Raw genomic sequence first — 16737 nt, forward strand, 5'->3', positions numbered from 1 at the left:
GAAAGAATGAGAGAGACCCACCCGCTGAGGACTGGGGAAACCATGGATCCCAGGATCCCAGTTGCAGCTCCCTTGGGTGGGTCTCCTAAAGCACTCAGGGAGGGATGCCTGAGAGCCCACTAAGCTGAATTGACCTGGGAGTTGCGGTAGAGGTTTGCTGGTTGTGTTCCTGGAACCTCCAGGTAAAGGTATCCACACCAGGCCGGGCGCTCTTACCCTGCTTCCCTGAAACAAGGTGATCTACCAAGTCTCAGGGGCAGGGCAGGAGTCACAGCGCTCCAGTCAGTAGCCAAAGTGATCTCCTGAACCTCTTATCAATAGCAATATGACCACCCCCTCAACTGCATCCATCTCCGGAGTGTGTGCGTGCCTGTTGAGGGTGGGTGGGAAGGGCTGCGTGAATTGGGGCTGTGAGGTGACGGGGACTGGTGGTGTGGGGCCAGCTCTAAAGAGAGGGCAACCCTCCCACACGTTAACTGAGCCTTTGCCTTTCCCCGCTTGCCCTCCGGTCGGGCTTCACAGCCTCTCACTCCCCTAAAGCTGCTCTAAAACTCCAAGCGACAGTGCAAAGCCACCCCCAGAAGTGACCGAGCATGAGCCCCCAAACTCTGCCAGAGCGCGGTGAAGAGAGTGAACGCTTGTTCACTCTCTAGGACAGCGCTGGGGGTAGCGCTCTGGAAAAGAGATTCAGACTGACAGTATAAATTCACCCGGGGAATCGCCCCCGCTATTTTTCATCTCCCACTAGTTTAACCCCGATCCCCAGCAAACGACTCAAAAGTCTTCCCGGAGTAGCGCCCCGGAAAAGTGCTTTTGGCTGGTACACACGAATGCTTCCTTTTGGAGATTTTCTCCCCTTGTCATTTCCCCCCAATCTACGAGGTCTCACTCAGCCCAGTGTGCTCGAGCCCCTCCCCCGCGCGAGGCGGGCAGTGCGCCCTGCTCACCACCGTCCCCGGCGGCGGTGGCGGCGGCGCGGGCGGGAGCCCAGGGCGCGGTGGCCGGCGGCCGGTCACGCCGGGCCACGGGGCCGTATCTGCGGTCCCAGCGGGAGGCAATTGGTCCAGGAGTTTCAGATGCTCTGGCTTGGGCTCAGCTGAGAGCGAGTCGGCGTGAATGGGAGCAGGCAAGCAGAGCTGTGCGTGCGCGCGTGTAAGAGGCGGGCGGGCTCCCACACACTGGCGGCGGCGGCCGCCGAGAGGTCCTGGGCGGGGACCCGGGAGGGGGAGGAGGCGGGCAAGAAGTAGTGGAGTTTAGGGCGCGTTTCCTGCACTTCCCCGAGAGACTGGAGCCAGGTGCGGCAGGGCGCGCTCCCGCGGCGCGGGCACTGCACGGGTTGCCGCCGTAGCCCGAGTCCGCGCAGTGTCTGGGACCGCAGACGTTCTGCGGGAGGAGGTGCGCATCCTCCTCTCCCCGCGAGGGCACCGGCGCAGCCCCGGACCCCGCAAGCGGAGGGTGAGAGCCTCGGACGTTTTCGGTGACACCTTCAAGCTGCTCGTTCCCTCAGGATGCACCCAAAAAAGCAACAGTCAGTGTGGTTGGGATCTTCCCTTCCTGCGTCCTCCAACCGCCAGTGCCAAGCTGTGAGGGAGCTCTGCTCCCCGCGGCTTGCGCTGTCACTGCCGCCGCCCGGCCCCCAGCGCGCTGGAGCCGGCAGCTGCCTCCCGGAGACGTGCCCAGCTGTGTGCGCGTGTGTGTCTAAGCGAATCTCTTCCCCTCCATCACTCGGGCGCGCAGGAGGGACCAGGTCCCTGGCGACCAGCTGCAGAGTGGCTGCCAGTCCACACCCTCCCGGCTCTCTTCCCACCCACCCCGCCCCTACTCCTCCTCGCCCTCCCCACTTCCCAGTGCTCCTCCTCCAGCTGCCGTTCCGGAGCTCCCAAAGGCGGCGGAGAAACCGCATGGAAAGGGAGGAGGAGAAGGGTGGGGAAAGAAGCGCAGGTGTCTTTAGCGGAGTGATGGGCGCACGCACTGGAGCGGCTGGCTGCAGGGGAAGGGCAGGGCCTCAGGCGAAGAAGGGGCGGGAGGGGGAGATGGAGGATTTACCCAGAGGTGGAGGTCCTGCTACTGAGCCACCAGGAGTCCCACCCAGGCGCCAGAACCGCTGGCGAGTAGTGCAGTGGGGTTGTCAGGTGGGAGCGCAGGGCTCCTGAGCGGACTGAGGTCTCAGCCTGGGGAACCTGTGGAGGTGACCAGTAATGGTAGAGCTCCGGGACTTAGAGGTCGAAGGGACCTATTCTCTGAGATGCTGAGACATGTCTTTCTGGTATAAAGGGGGTGAGGTGGACACATTCAGACCTTGGGGCACACAGGTGTTCTGGGAGCTCCGGTTTATCTGGCTGAAGAACTAGTGGCTGTAAAGGATCGGGCCGCGTCAGCAGCGGTGTTTTGGGCTGCTGTATGCATCCGGAGTCACAGGGGGCGATCACCATCACCGCTTAGCTGGTAAAAGGAACTCAGGGTTCAGCCTTCTTCCAAGTCCCAAAGTTCCAACACCCAGAGGCACACTTATCTTCCCAATTTAGTCTTTCTATCCTATACCTTGTCCCCAGGAAAACAACAGTCCAGGGAACTGATTCGACGTTCTATTTACTGTGGTCCTTGCCTGAATGAAAGGATCCCATATAATCGCAGGAAACGTGTTATTGCTTCTCTCTCAACTCGTCTTCTTCCTCGAAATATATCCATATCCGGTCAAATAACCTGCAAAACTATCACTGTCATTAATAAACCCTTTCCCTCTGAAGTTTTCCTGAAAAATACCTCCCCGTTTTTACTTTTCTTCTTTCTGTAGAGGCATTAAGTCTCTTACTTCATTTCATACTACAAATGCAGCGCACAGAAAAGTCCTTTAAGCAAGAAATCACAGTGTTACTACTCAGGAGGGCTTGTCTGTTTTCAAACGACAATCATAGAATGCAAAGTTGAGTCAATCTGAGGTCAGTGGAGAATATTGGTCCATTTAATTAGAAGTCTGTTAGAATGATCACCAGCAACAACACTAGAAAGAATTGCTGTGCTTTCCCCAGTATCCATTCCTTTTTATTATGGTAATTTCACTCTGTTAATTTAGTCAATCTGAAAATGAAAGGTCAGATACAATTCACAAGGCACAATATTTCTAGATTCTCCTTCAAAATCCAGCCTCACCTCCTTCCACAGGCCCATTTTCATCACTTCCAAAGGTCATGAGCTCAGATCTCAAACTGCATTTTTAAATGCAGTTTCTAGCCTGAAGGATGAAGCCCCTCTAATTCTAGAAGAAGATAACTGAAATCTAAGTAAACATATTTACCAACTTCTCAAGACAAAATCATAAGCTCAGCAGCAACAACAAAATGTATATTGTGTAGTGTATTGAGCTGAGGAAAGATGGCTGTTTGCCAGATATGTGATCCATTAACCTCTTTAGTTCATTGTTGGCAACAATAGCATACAATCACATTCTTATGTTTGAGAGACAAGGGATTTTTTTTCCCAACTCAAAATCACAATGCCACATTATAGTCTAAAAGAAACCTCAAACAATAAAAGTAATAAGAAAGAAAGAAACATGATTTACTTTTTTTTCCTGAACAAATGTTTCTGTTCTGTTTTTAACTAAGGGGAAAAAAATTGCTGATAAGCAATAAAGTCCCCAAAGGCATGACAATAGATTTTGAAGAATGCCTCACTCCATCTATCAGTCCTTTCAATTAGTTAACTTTATTTAAAATGTTGATTTGTATTATCTTTTTATTGGTATTCATTGTTTATTTTGAACCAGGAAGGTGGCTAAGGAGGAGTATGGATGAGGTGAATCTGTTTTTTATCATTCTGTCTCACATCAGGCTGGTGCCTCTATAGCAGCTGAGGAACAGTTAGCAGCCTGTGCTTTCTCAGGGACCCCAACTTCTTCTCAGAGAATCCTTACCTCTGTAGCTGATGATATGTGATATTGTCCCACTGATTTCACCTCCATGAGCAGGATCATGCCTGCAGCTGGAAACACATCGGTCCAGAGAGGTATATTTCTGGCAATGTGACCAGACTTCTAGGTCACACATATGATTCCTGAGCTTCCAACAAACCAGGTCCCTTTTGCCCCCACAAATTAGCATAAAGTGTAATGGTGAAAAATAGAAAGAAAGAAAGAAAGAAAGAAAGAAAAAGCTTTAATCAATATGGTCTTATCGGAAGGCAAAGTGAAATCCAGCATCTCAGCTCTGTTTTCAGGGTGCTGCCAGGAGCTATAGGTTTACAGAGAGGAAGAATTGGAGCAGGGGGTGAGAATTACACATAATTAAGTAGTTTTGGTCAAACTGTGGACTGGTGAATCATGAGCTTAGTCCTGATTCTAAAGGGTAGCTCAAGAGAAGTCTATCACTTGAGAGGCCATTTTCCACCTGTTGCTCAGGATGTTTATCCATCAGACCTGTGCTCCTGAAAGTAGGCAATGACTGGAGATTTCTAGGCACCATCCAGATAGCTAAAGTAGGATGCTGCAAATCTTGCCTCAGTCTTCGAGGGAGACAAAATAGGTTAAGTAAATTTAGGGCTAATAAACCGTGTATCACCAATTTTTAGATAGACACTTTTTTTTTTTTCAAAAGATGAATGAAAGAAACCTCTGCCTCCATGGAGTGAGGTCAGTAATCATTGGGTTTGTCAGGTATAGAGCTGGTGGATCAGGAACCCTTTCCTTAAAAGTAAATGAGCCCCTGTACCCACATTTATGTACTCCAGCACTGTAATTCAGAATCCCTTGCTTCAAAAAATGTGAGTTTTGTATTGTATTGTGCTTTGTTTAGTCATGGGAGACATTAAAGTGTAAGGCCACGTGTGCTTCTCAGCTTTTCATCACTGACCAAGATACCTGAGAAGAATAGCTAAGAGGAGGAAAAGTTTATTTTGGCTTACAGTTTCAGAGGTTCAGTCTTTGGTGTGATGACATTATTACTCTGGGTCCAAGTTGAGGCAGAACATTATATCGGAAGGGCATGTCGAGGAGCACTGTTCCTCTTATGGCAGCCAGGAAGCAGAGACAGAAAGGGGAAGGGGTTGTGAGGAAGATGAACCCTTCCAGGGAAGGCCTCCAATGGTCCATCTCCAGCTGCAACCCATCTGCCTGCCAACCAGCCAGTCTTCTTAAACTAGAATGGACTGACTAGGTTACAATGTCATAATCTAAAAATTTTACCTCTAAAATTTCAATATTGACATAGGAGCTTTGAGGAGACACTTCATATCCAACCCATAACATTATGCTTAATTGTAAGGGAAACATTTCTCATGAAAGGGATGCATCTTCAGGTAGGACATTAGAAACTATGAGGGTGCTGAAATAGGATTTCACCTTTCTCTAGGTATTGACCACTGCTGACTAATAGAAGTGTAGTGCAAGGAACAAATGGGAACCACATATATAAGTTTTAAATATTTTTATAACTCATTAAAATACTAATAACAAACAGGTGAAATTAATTTAATAATATGTTGTATATAACTAATATATTCAGAATATTATTATGTCAAAATATGATCAACATTAAAATTATTAAGATATTTTACATGTTTTTCAAAATTTGATAGAATGTCTTCCTAAGATGTCCATGTCTTAATCCCTGGAACTTAGGGAATTGGAAAGGGGTATATATCCCCCAAAGATAAACTTAAAATAACCCTTTTTACTCTAAACTTTTTAAATTTAGATTCATCGGGACTTAGTGCTGCAGAAAGACATTTGTACCCCAAAAATGTACATAAGCCTAAGGTACTTTGGAAAGATATTCTAACAGGACAATGGAAAGGCCCGGATCCAGTGATAGTCTGGAATCGGGGCGCTGTCTGTGTTTTCCCACAGGATGAACAGCAACCGATTTGGATTCCAGAGAGATTAACTAAAACAATTTCTACAGAAAAAGAAGATAATTTGACTCAAATCCATAACAGCTGACATCCAGAGCTCCAGCTTGGCTATTCTTACATCTGCGACAGTGATTAACCAAGGTGTTTTTTTCAATATCTATTTTATTATTGCATTTTTCCACATCATAAAGTTCTATTTTATTTTTGAGCTCATACAAACCTAGGTTAATGTTTTTCTGATCAGTTTTATTTTTTGACTGTGTTTTATTTTTTTGACTGTGGAGTTTTTAAACATTGCAATGGAGATTTCACCTAAGTATAGTTACAAGGCCTTTATTTACTCTTGTCTTATGTGTTGTATGTTGTGTGCACACTTCTGTTTTGTGTTGTATGTCTGTATGTGTGTATGTCCATATTTCTTATATGAGGAGTGCTCATGAAAAAATGGATCCGAATTTTTTCTTTATTCACGTGATTTATATGGTTTAATTTAAATTAGGTGAACAGCTGTTTATGATTGTTTTTAAAGATGGTTAACAGATCTGTTTGTTTACTAATTTAAATTAGGTAAACAGCTGTTAAGGATTGTTTTTAAAGGAGTTTAACAGATCTGTTTGTTTACTTTCACCTTTCCTTTTCATTATATTTAATAATTCTGTTCAGGATAATGTCTCTTTAGCATCATTGCCAGAATTTCCATCTCCATCCCAATTCCGGTGAAGACTGAGATAAAACCAAACTACAGCTTCTATGATAGCTATCACAGTAAACTATATAAACTGATGCATCAATGAATATAACTCAACAAGTAATGCTCAATCAAGGACTTGATTTACTTTGGGAGGAAATGGACATATTGATAGACTCCTCCAATTTGAACTGCTTGCAGAACTTGCCTGGACTATATATCAGTTGCAAATGGTAGCCATAAGGATGGGAAGGAAAAATGAAAGAATATTAATGTAGGATTCTTACATCATACAATTTTATGCATGTAGTATAATGGCAAAGTATTAGTGAAATATAGATGTGATAAGTTAATGGTGCCTACTGTCAATGAAAGAGCAACCACTGAAACAAAAAGAGGTCTAGCTACTAAGCCACTATTGGGAATAGCATGGAATGCTAAAAATGAAGGCAGGAAATCAGGGAAAAGGAACAAAGAACAAATGTGATAGGTAAAAATGAAAAGATATAGCAAACCATATTGATTATTGTAATAAGTGAATTATTAAGCAATGAAGGGCAGAAATTGTCAGGCAAGAGATGAAAGCAAGACCTAATTATATGCCATCCACATTCCTGTACTCACTTAAAGTGCAGATTGTTTTGATGTTTAGTTTTGTTCAAATAAGTGTGAAAGTATTTACAAACAAATAGAAAATGGGGAAAAGTTAAAGTACTCAGATAAAAAGCAACTCTTCCATAATTTTTGACTAGTAACTTTTTCTTCCAACAATTAATATGATTGTTTAAATTCACTAGAGCAAGTCAGACAGAGCCAATACCCGGTTATGTTTTCTTTGCCATCACTCTGGCCTTATGTATAAAAAGTTGCTGTAGAATGAAATTATCTATAATTCTTTTTCATAATCACAACAAAATTTTATAATCCCTGTTTTTGTGAACTAATAAGGTTTAATTGTATAAAAACTTTTGTGGCTAAACATCACTTTTTTCTTCAGAGCAAAAGGTAATTCTTACCCTTGGAGCAATGAATAAATACAAATGTAAACAAGGAAAAACTAAAACTGTCTTATTTTTTAAAACCTTAAAATAATACAGTCATTTCAATCTATAAAATGAATTATTATTTAAAATCTCCACACTCAGGATGGGCTGAACTGAGATTCACAATTGAATTCTAAAATAATCCTATATGTTCTAATCTATGTTCTTAAGGTTCCTCAACATATAGGATTTTTTCTGGCGAGAAAACCTTTAGGATGTGAAATATTCCTGTGTTACAGGTCATACGGAAAGGAGAAGTGAGCTGCTGCTGGATTTGCACAGCCTGCAAGGAGAATGAATACGTGCAAGATGAGTTTACCTGCAAAGCCTGTGACCTGGGGTGGTGGCCCAATACAGATCTAACAGGTACATGCAGCCTCAACTGTAAACTTTGTTTGACCCTAACTATTGCGCTTTCTAATGTCCATCATTCAAATGTGAGCCATTATATCTTTTCAATGTTAATTTACAGCGCACCCTTTCTAATGCTTGTGTCAAACAGTATGTACAGACATCTTATAAGTTTTCCATAATCTATATTGCAAAGAAATCTCATTTACATCTAAATAAAAGTGAGTTGTTATTTTGTAGGATATTCTGTTTTAGAGTTATTTTCAGTTTTTCCTTTTTAATATTTTATCAAAAGTTTTTCTGGTTAACTGAATTTATGTTGGCAACCATTTTTTGAACATCTACTATGAGTCACAACTATAGACTGAAAAGGTACAAAGGATGAGATATAATCTGAGCTTTTATTTTGCTTAAAATATGTAAGGAAAGAAAGATGAGAAAAATATTTAATTAAGAATATAATAGATATTTATCAAGTGCAATAAAAGGTAGACAAGGAAATGAAAGGAATTCTAGGAAACAAAACATGGGAAATTTAAAAGTCTGAAATAGATCTGGGGAAACCCTGGGACCAGCACATGTAGCTAATCAGTAGACACAAAGAGGCTGGTAGAAAAGTGGTGAAAAACAAGGTTAGGCAGGACACTGCCAGTGGTGACAGGGACTTCCACATGATCTTCCCCTATGTTTATTCTGGCTTTAGCACAGGAGAAATACTGAAGGATTTTATTTTATTATTAATGTATATAAGTATACATATTAGATAATATAAATATACATAATGTATGAATATATGATGAATATTGTATATAAAAATTATATATAATTACATATATAATTAACAACAATAAAAATCAATCTGCAAATTGGAGCAATCTGATTTGGGGAGAGAGGAGAGGAGGGAAAAGGAGGGTACTGGGGAAAGAAATTGATCAAATTATGTGCATCTACTGAAAGGCTTTGGGGTGATGAGTGACATGGTATCTGTTTACCAAGGGACAGTCCTGGTGGTGGGGTGGAGTGTAAATTAGACTGGAAACACAGCAGTCAAGAAGCTGTCCTGTTGGTCTCAGTGAATCACTTCAAAGAGTCTAGGGCCGCTGCAGTGGGGATGAAGAGGAAAAAATGAGTGCAAGAGATAATTCAATAGTAAAGTCAGTGGGGCTAAGATGGATTGATCCTGGAAGTTTATAACTTCCCAAAGAGCAATGCTCATGTATACGAATTTTGTTTTCCACAGACCATGGCACGAGTTCACAGATAAGAGGTTTCTCACTAACATGTTTTATAAATTTCAAGAGTCATAAGCCCTAGGAATTTTGTCATTTGAGTACATGTAGCCTTTGTCATTTGAATAACCTAACTTCTCATCTCACAAAGAAGCTGAAGCCTATAGGGGTGAGGGAGGGTGCATCATGTCTACTTCCATGCAACTAGTTGAAAGCAGAACCCAGTTCACTAAATCCTGATCTCTTGCTTCCCTGGGTACCATCAAAAGCTTCAGAGGGATTGCACTAATTTGCAGCCCCAACAACAATGTATGAATGTAACTTTTTTCTCCATATTCTCAACAACACTTATTATCATTTGTATTATTGATAACTGTCATTCTGACTGGAATGAGATGGAATCTCATTCTGATTTTGATTTGCATTTTGCTAATTCCTGGAGATATAAACATATTTTCATGTATTTGTTGGCCATTTGTAGTTCTTCTTTTGATAAGTTTGTTTAGTTCTTTTGCCCACTTATTAACAATATAGAGATTCCTCCAAACAGAAGGAATGGAACCACCATATGACCCAGCTATCCCACTCCTCCGTATGTATCCAAAAGATCTAAGATAAGCCTACCGTAGGTGTCCGGCCACATCAATGTTTAGAGCTCTATAATTCACAATAGCCAAGCTATGGAGCCAACAAAGGTGTCCTTCATCAGATAAGTAGATAAAGTAAGTATGGCATATATACACAATGGAGTATCATTCAGCCATAAAGAAAAATGAGCGTATGGCAATTGCTGGTAAATGAATGAAACTGGAGACTACCACACTAAGTAAAATAATACAGACACAGAAAGTCAAAGGTCCAATGTTTTCTTTGACAGTGGAAGCTAGTCAAGAGTAAAGAAAAAAAGAGAGTCTGACACGGTAGTGCACACCTGTAATCCCAGCATTTTAGGAAGCTGAGGCAGGAGGTTTAAAGTTCAAAGCCAGCCTCAGCAACTTAGTGAGGCCCTGTCTCAAATTAAAAAATCAAAAAGGCTCGGATATGGCTCAGGGGTTAAGCAGGACTCTATCAAATACTATCAAATAAAAGAAAGATCAACAGAGTAGAGTAAGGGGATTGAGGGGGAGGGAGGAGAAAAGGGATAAGGGAAAAACTGTGGAATGAATCTGACCTAACTTTCCTATGTAAAATATATGAATATATTGCAGTGAATCTCACCATTATGTATATGCACAAGGCAGTAATTTAAAAAAACAACAATAAGTAAATACCAAAAAGATCAGTAAAGAAAAGGAAAGGGAACAAGGGGAGGAGGACGAGAGGGTAAGGAGAAGTACTTGGGACTGACTTAGAGCAAATTATAATACATCATTTATAATGATATCAAACTGAATCCTAATGTTATGTATAACTAATATGAACCAATGTAAAAAATATGGGGTGGGGGGAAGCATCAGAGGAGAAGAGGAGGTTTTTACTTGATTCTAAAGAAGAATATGACAATAAAATTCTTGTGGTTTATTCAAACCATCTATAAATGGCTGGATAAGTAGAACCAGGTCACATAACTAAAATTATACATATTAAGTGATAGTACCATGTAAAAGGTTAACTGTTAGAAAAAAAAAACATTAAAGTGAGTTATCAGAAAACTTTTGGAAATCACCTAGTACAAAGGCCCTTTTTAAAGAAAAAGGAAATTAGATCAGAATATTTTTGAAGGTACATACTGCACTCATTTTTTTTAAAAAAATCTCTACCTAAAAGCTGGCTTTCAAACTTTCATGTGCCTAAAAATTACTCAGGAATTAGCTACCTCCAGAGATTCCCATTTGCTAGTTTTGGGGTGGGATCCTACAGATTCTGATGCAATCAGTGCCTGCCCTCCCTCAGGTTTAAACTCTTATGCTATAGTACTAAAATACCCTCTCACTCAAAGCCCAATGCCTTAGACATAAGAGTTACCTAGTAAATGTTTGTTAAATTGGAGAATTAGACAGAAGGGACTCATCCACGTTCATCTAAATTAATGTAGCTGTTTATTAGAAAAATCAGAATGTAAATCCAGGGTTTTTTCTCCCCGGGGCCTAATGGTCCCTCTGGTGTCATTTATATCCTTTTTCATGCAGTGGGCTCGCATGGAAAAGTTTTGCCAACCTCCTGTAGACCCAGTCCACCCCCCTCACTCTATGTTGTCTCTTTTCTAATTTTTCTCGTCCTTTATAATATGAGCTTCCTGCTGGGCATCTTTTTCTTGTATAAGTAGGTCCCACAGAGGCCCATTCTGTTTTGGAGCTGAGGTTGATTTAATAGTCATTCCTCTCTGCTCTCTGAGATCACAGATGATTGAAGAGACACAAAGACAAAAGTGATCCCTTTCTTAGGTTGGTCAGAAGTCCTGGCTTGGAAGGACGAGAGTTTTTTCTCTTGTCCACCTTCTTTTGAACTTTCCCAAACTTCCTATTGCTCTGTTTTCACTTGAATTAGAGTTTACCTCATACATGAAAAAGAACTTTATCGTATTTTAAAACATTAAGATACCAAAAAAGAAAACCTTTTATAAAAGATTTAATATATTGTAATAATGGAACTCAAAGACATGCATTTTATTCCCTGGAGATCTTCCATTGTGGGCATATTGTCTGCCCACTGGAAATCGTAACTACCATTGATGAGGACTCTTTAACTTGGTAAAGCAAAAGAAAGCCTCTCTGACTATACACAGAAGGATAATAGCGTAATTATTTTTTCTAAAGATGTACCATATTGTGAGGCATCATAGATGTAAGTCACTTTAACAGTCAAATGAGTCGAGCCAGGCAACGGCTCAGATTCTGCCTTTAGCTCTGCAAAGCAGCTACTCTTGGATCATATATCCAAACCACTTTGTAAATATTACCTTAGGATCTTACAGAACACGCATCCTGCATATTAATTTATACATATGTTTTAATAACACCTAGTATTTCTGCATTCCTTTCACTTGCAGACATGAGTGGAAAAACAGACCCCATTTGCCATGTCAAGCACAGAGCAAGGGCAGGGGACGTGGCAATGTGTTGCTGATGTTGCCATGGTAGTGGTAGTTGTGAAGAGAAAACCCACTGGCATGAAATACCAAAATCATAGAAATACTCTGAAGAGCAAAAGCACTGCCTTTAAGTAGATGTTTTGTTTTCAAGGGTGGATTTTTTTTTTATTAAATTTTAATTTAAACGAAAAATCAAAATTTGAGGAATGATTTTTTTCCTGAAGGTAGATTTTCTGAAAATATTTTTGAATTACTCTTCTAGACAGCTACTTTTTTTACACATTCCAAAGATGCTAATATCAATGAATAAAATATGCTTTTAAGTGACTTTAAAATTTTCATCGGGATGTGTCATGTTTTGGCTATGAAGAGAAATCATTGCATTTCTTAGAGGAAGTGTTTTTTGAAGCTTTTAAGTTTTTTATATTTTCTCACTGGGAAAATGCACATTTGAATTCAGCATTTTTATGCTTTATGTCTTATGATGCATAAACAAGATTCTCTCACAATGATATATAACATGACAGTAGTTTAATAATTCACTAACCAACTATAAGTAATCCAATACTATTTATTTCTTTTAAAATGTCAAATAGCATAAGAGGATTTATCAGAAAGACAAGACTACATTGAAACTTCCCTTAAAAAACAGAAATTAATGTTACAGGAAGTAACAAATTTAATATTTTTCTCCATCCCAACAGTTGTGTGACCTCTCACACTACTACCTACTTCTTTATTTAATTCTGTAAGATACCCTGCTATTTGTTTAGTGTGAGGCATGTTTGGAGACTTGAGGATTTACAGGAGAATGAAACAAATATAAGGAGTGTCATTTGAAACTGCACATGTAAACAGTTAATTAGAATAAAAGTCCTACAGTAAGGATATGTGCAAAATGTCATACAAACACCAAGAAAGAAGCAATTATTTTTCCCTGGGAAGAGAAAAGCCTTCACAGGGAAAAAAAAAGAAAAGGAACATTTAAGCTGGACATTGAATTATAAATAGAATTTCACCTTGTAGTCAATTGATATTAATGAAATAATATTAAGGAAAGCGTATTTCTCTCAGGCCTTATACAATCATAAATTAGTAGGAATTGTTAGGAATTGCCTAGAGAAGCTTTGGGTGAAATAGTTATTGCCTTTCTTTACTTCTTGATTCATGTTAAATTTGACTTAATCTAATTAGAAAGAAGTCTGATGTTAAATTTTAGCCTCTCAAATATTTGATTCAAAAATTAGAAGTAGCTTCTGATCCTCGGATTAGAGTTGTCACCATGTCTCAGATTTTATTCAGTAATTTGTACTCTCCTAGCAGGAAACTTACTTGTCTGATGGCTCTGGATTCTCTGGGATAACAGTAACCATGAACATTTGCCAAGTCTTTAAGTTCTCAGGACTTCAAATGTCATATGAACAACACCATAAAGTCTTCTTTTCAATCAGATAGGCTAGGGGTCAAGTAGGCTTAGCACATGACTTACCACTGGTTAAAGGTAATTCCTACCCCTTCTAGTCCTGGGAGACCCAAAACCATCCAAGTGGCTGGTTAACACTTTTTTATGCCCCCCCCTCCACCAAAAAAAAAAAAAAACCCTCATTACATTACATGTAGATAATTTGGACATTATAGTTAATTCCATCAAGATGGCAAAGTTAATGCTTTTCAAATGTAGAAAATCTAAAAATATATAGGAAAAAAAGAGAAAAGAAAGAAAGTCAACTTAGAAGAAGTCATTCAAAATTTAAATTATCAGCTCTAATCTACAGGTGATTGATTCTGTTTTGGGTGAGTCTGAATTGGCATTGAAGAGTCTGGTTTTCACAGAAGGAAAAGAATTTAGGATATTCCCAAAAGAAAAAGCAGTCATGGTGGAGTTGCCAGAATGTTTCTGGCTGTTTCCATGACAAACTGCTACTGTTAAAACACAAGAATATTTAATCTCCTTGTAGCATAAAGACGTTTTTTATCTGTATATGATATACTGAGTAGGATAGAGATATTTTGCAGCTAGACTTGGACAAATTTATGATCACCTATGGAGATGCCTTTAGTATCTTTCTTTGACTTTTGCCCATGTTGTGGGAATTGGGATTTATGAAATATATTTTAAAATTTGAAACTTCACTGGTGACAAATCCAGCTTTCTTACTGATAAATTTCATTTGGCATAACCAATTCAACAGCCTGACTCAGCTTCACATCTTGAGGATGATAAAAAGACTCTACTGGGAATTTCTGCTTTGAGCTATCTCAAAGCAATAAGACAGATCTTGATAGATCAATCTGAAGATGAAGTTTATTTGTACATGAATAAAAGCTTGCACTGGATGTCTTTTGAGTTCTTGGTGACCTGTACTCTGCTTTTTATAACACAACTTCTGCCTTTAAATGAAACCACTATGTAAGTACATTCTGTGAGTCTTCTGAATCCTTTCAAAGATCTGAACTCTTATCCTTTCAAATCTTTGCATATACAAGATACATTGGAAAGTTATTGTAACATACATTTATATTATTCCTCAAGTTATCTTTACTATCAACAGCTTGCTATAAGTGAATTATTGAGTTGGAGTAATGACTGTCTCTAGTAAAATCTAGGCTTAGGTGAATTCCTAATACTAGTAAGGTAACTAGTAAAGATGGGCTCGGATTTATATCCTGAAGTCAGTAAAGAAAAATATGAATAAGCAAGAATACACAAAAGGGAGTATGATATAAGAAAGAAACTTCTTACAGGTATCTTACACAGAATTCCACTGTGTTGTCATTAGCTCGCTGTAAGGGCTTAGGGTTAACAATGGTCATGGGCCTTCTGTTTTCTATCCTCTCAGGGAAGCTCAGTTTAAAATCACTACAAGGTATAATCTTAAGTAACATTAAGGTCCCCTTTTATTTTTTTCACAAGATTGGGAATAATGAAGATAATCTTACAAAGTTTAAATTCATGAAAACCTTTTTTCAATCTGTGAAATTCTCCATAGAGTTTGTTCTTACCATTTCCAGTTCCCATATCATTGGATTCATAAGTTGTAATATTCTACCTAAGAAATACAAATCTAATTGTAATTTAGCGGTTGTAAGGATTGTTTCTTTTCAACAGGAAAATTCTCCAACCTGTTCAGAAAACAAACATACTATTTGAATGCAGGCATATTTGTAAATCATAGAGGGGGACAACTGTATGCAACCCATTTGGAGATTGTTTAAAGGATCCTTTTGCAGTTTTATCAGTCAATGCTCATCTTCACAACTTTTGAAGAATAATTAAAACAGAAATTAAGTATGAACTAGCTTCATCTTCTGCTATCCTGGAAATGTTTTCCCATTAATACATTATCAATTTGTCCCTCTTAAAATAATTTTTTTTCATGAGGATTTTCTACAGTGTCCATTGGATAGTTTATCTGGTGCCGCCAGATAGGCATTAGGGCTTTGCCAATATTTTCTTTATGAATCTTACAACATGACCATTCTGAGATATTTTTAGAACATTTTCTGACTGATTTTGTATATCTGAAGTTCAATCTGTGAACCTCCCCATAAAGTTTTTATTATTGAAAAAATGCTTTTTCGTCGTTTTATATGAGACAGTTGGGTAGAGTAAGGACTTTTCATCAAAGCATGTCTAAAATATTTATATCTCTGTATCTTTATTAGTTCTACTCTATCTTTAGTTTCTATAGTAACTTTTTTTACTATGAGTAAACCTTCATGAGAGTAATTATTTTAGGTAACATTATGATATCAAGTAATTAATATCATTGCTTATTTTCAGAAAACATCCAAAGACCTAAAATGTTTCTGAGACTGAAGTTGTGGCTCAGTGATAGAGTGCTTCTGTAGAGGGTGTCAGGGTATTGGATTTGATCCTTAGGACTGACAAAAAAAGAATATAATTTCAAACAAATGAATCATTCTGGAACCATATACACCATTAGTTTATGTATCTTCTTCTTCATTTTAGCAGTACCCAAAATATACCATAGAGAAGGCTCTACTTCAGTTATTATTAGAAAAATTTAGGTTGGGGTAAAGTATTGGACTTTATAATACTGACTGTACTGCTTATTGTATATCAAACTTAGAAGTGTTCCTTCTTAATTTTAGTATAAAAACATAGTAAAGCAATTTTAAGTATAAAAGTCATAGCAAAGCAATATCAAGTCAAAATTTAGTACTTGAGTGCTCAAATTCTATTCTGAGCAGGAACACTTCTTGAATGATAAAAACACATACTGAGATTCTCCTAAATTGATTAAGGTTTATAAGGTTGCTATTATGAGAATCACATCAGTAGATAGAAAAAGGAAAGGAGAAGTAGCAATAATTCATAATTACTTAATTAACTAGTAGACAATGTTGGGCAGTTAGTGTAATAGGAATTTATTATGAGGTAACATTAGATTTAAAGACATAGCAAAAACCTAAAAAATATTTTGACTCTTTATGTCTGAAACTGCCCTAAGGCAAGGGATTTTAGCATTGTCTACTGGATTAGGGGTTAGGTTTAGTGGATAAATTAGTTATTGCTTGCTCTGT

At 39.1% G+C, this 16737-nt stretch overlaps 1 protein-coding gene across 1 annotated transcript in view; it reads left to right on the forward strand.

The window, feature by feature from the left end:
* Nucleotides 1-16737, forward strand: part of LOC308649502 (metabotropic glutamate receptor 1-like) — a gene marked incomplete at both ends in the record, with an annotated part of 162094 nt that overhangs the window by 106000 nt on the left and 39357 nt on the right. The window contains 1 exon segment of the mRNA XM_081295036.1: nucleotides 7818-7944. Coding sequence (XP_081151162.1) covers nucleotides 7818-7944 — 127 coding nt within the window.

Source organism: Spermophilus citellus (assembly GCF_964194105.1).
Source record: "Spermophilus citellus genome assembly, chromosome: 5".
NCBI classification, from domain to species: Eukaryota; Metazoa; Chordata; class Mammalia; order Rodentia; family Sciuridae; genus Spermophilus; species Spermophilus citellus.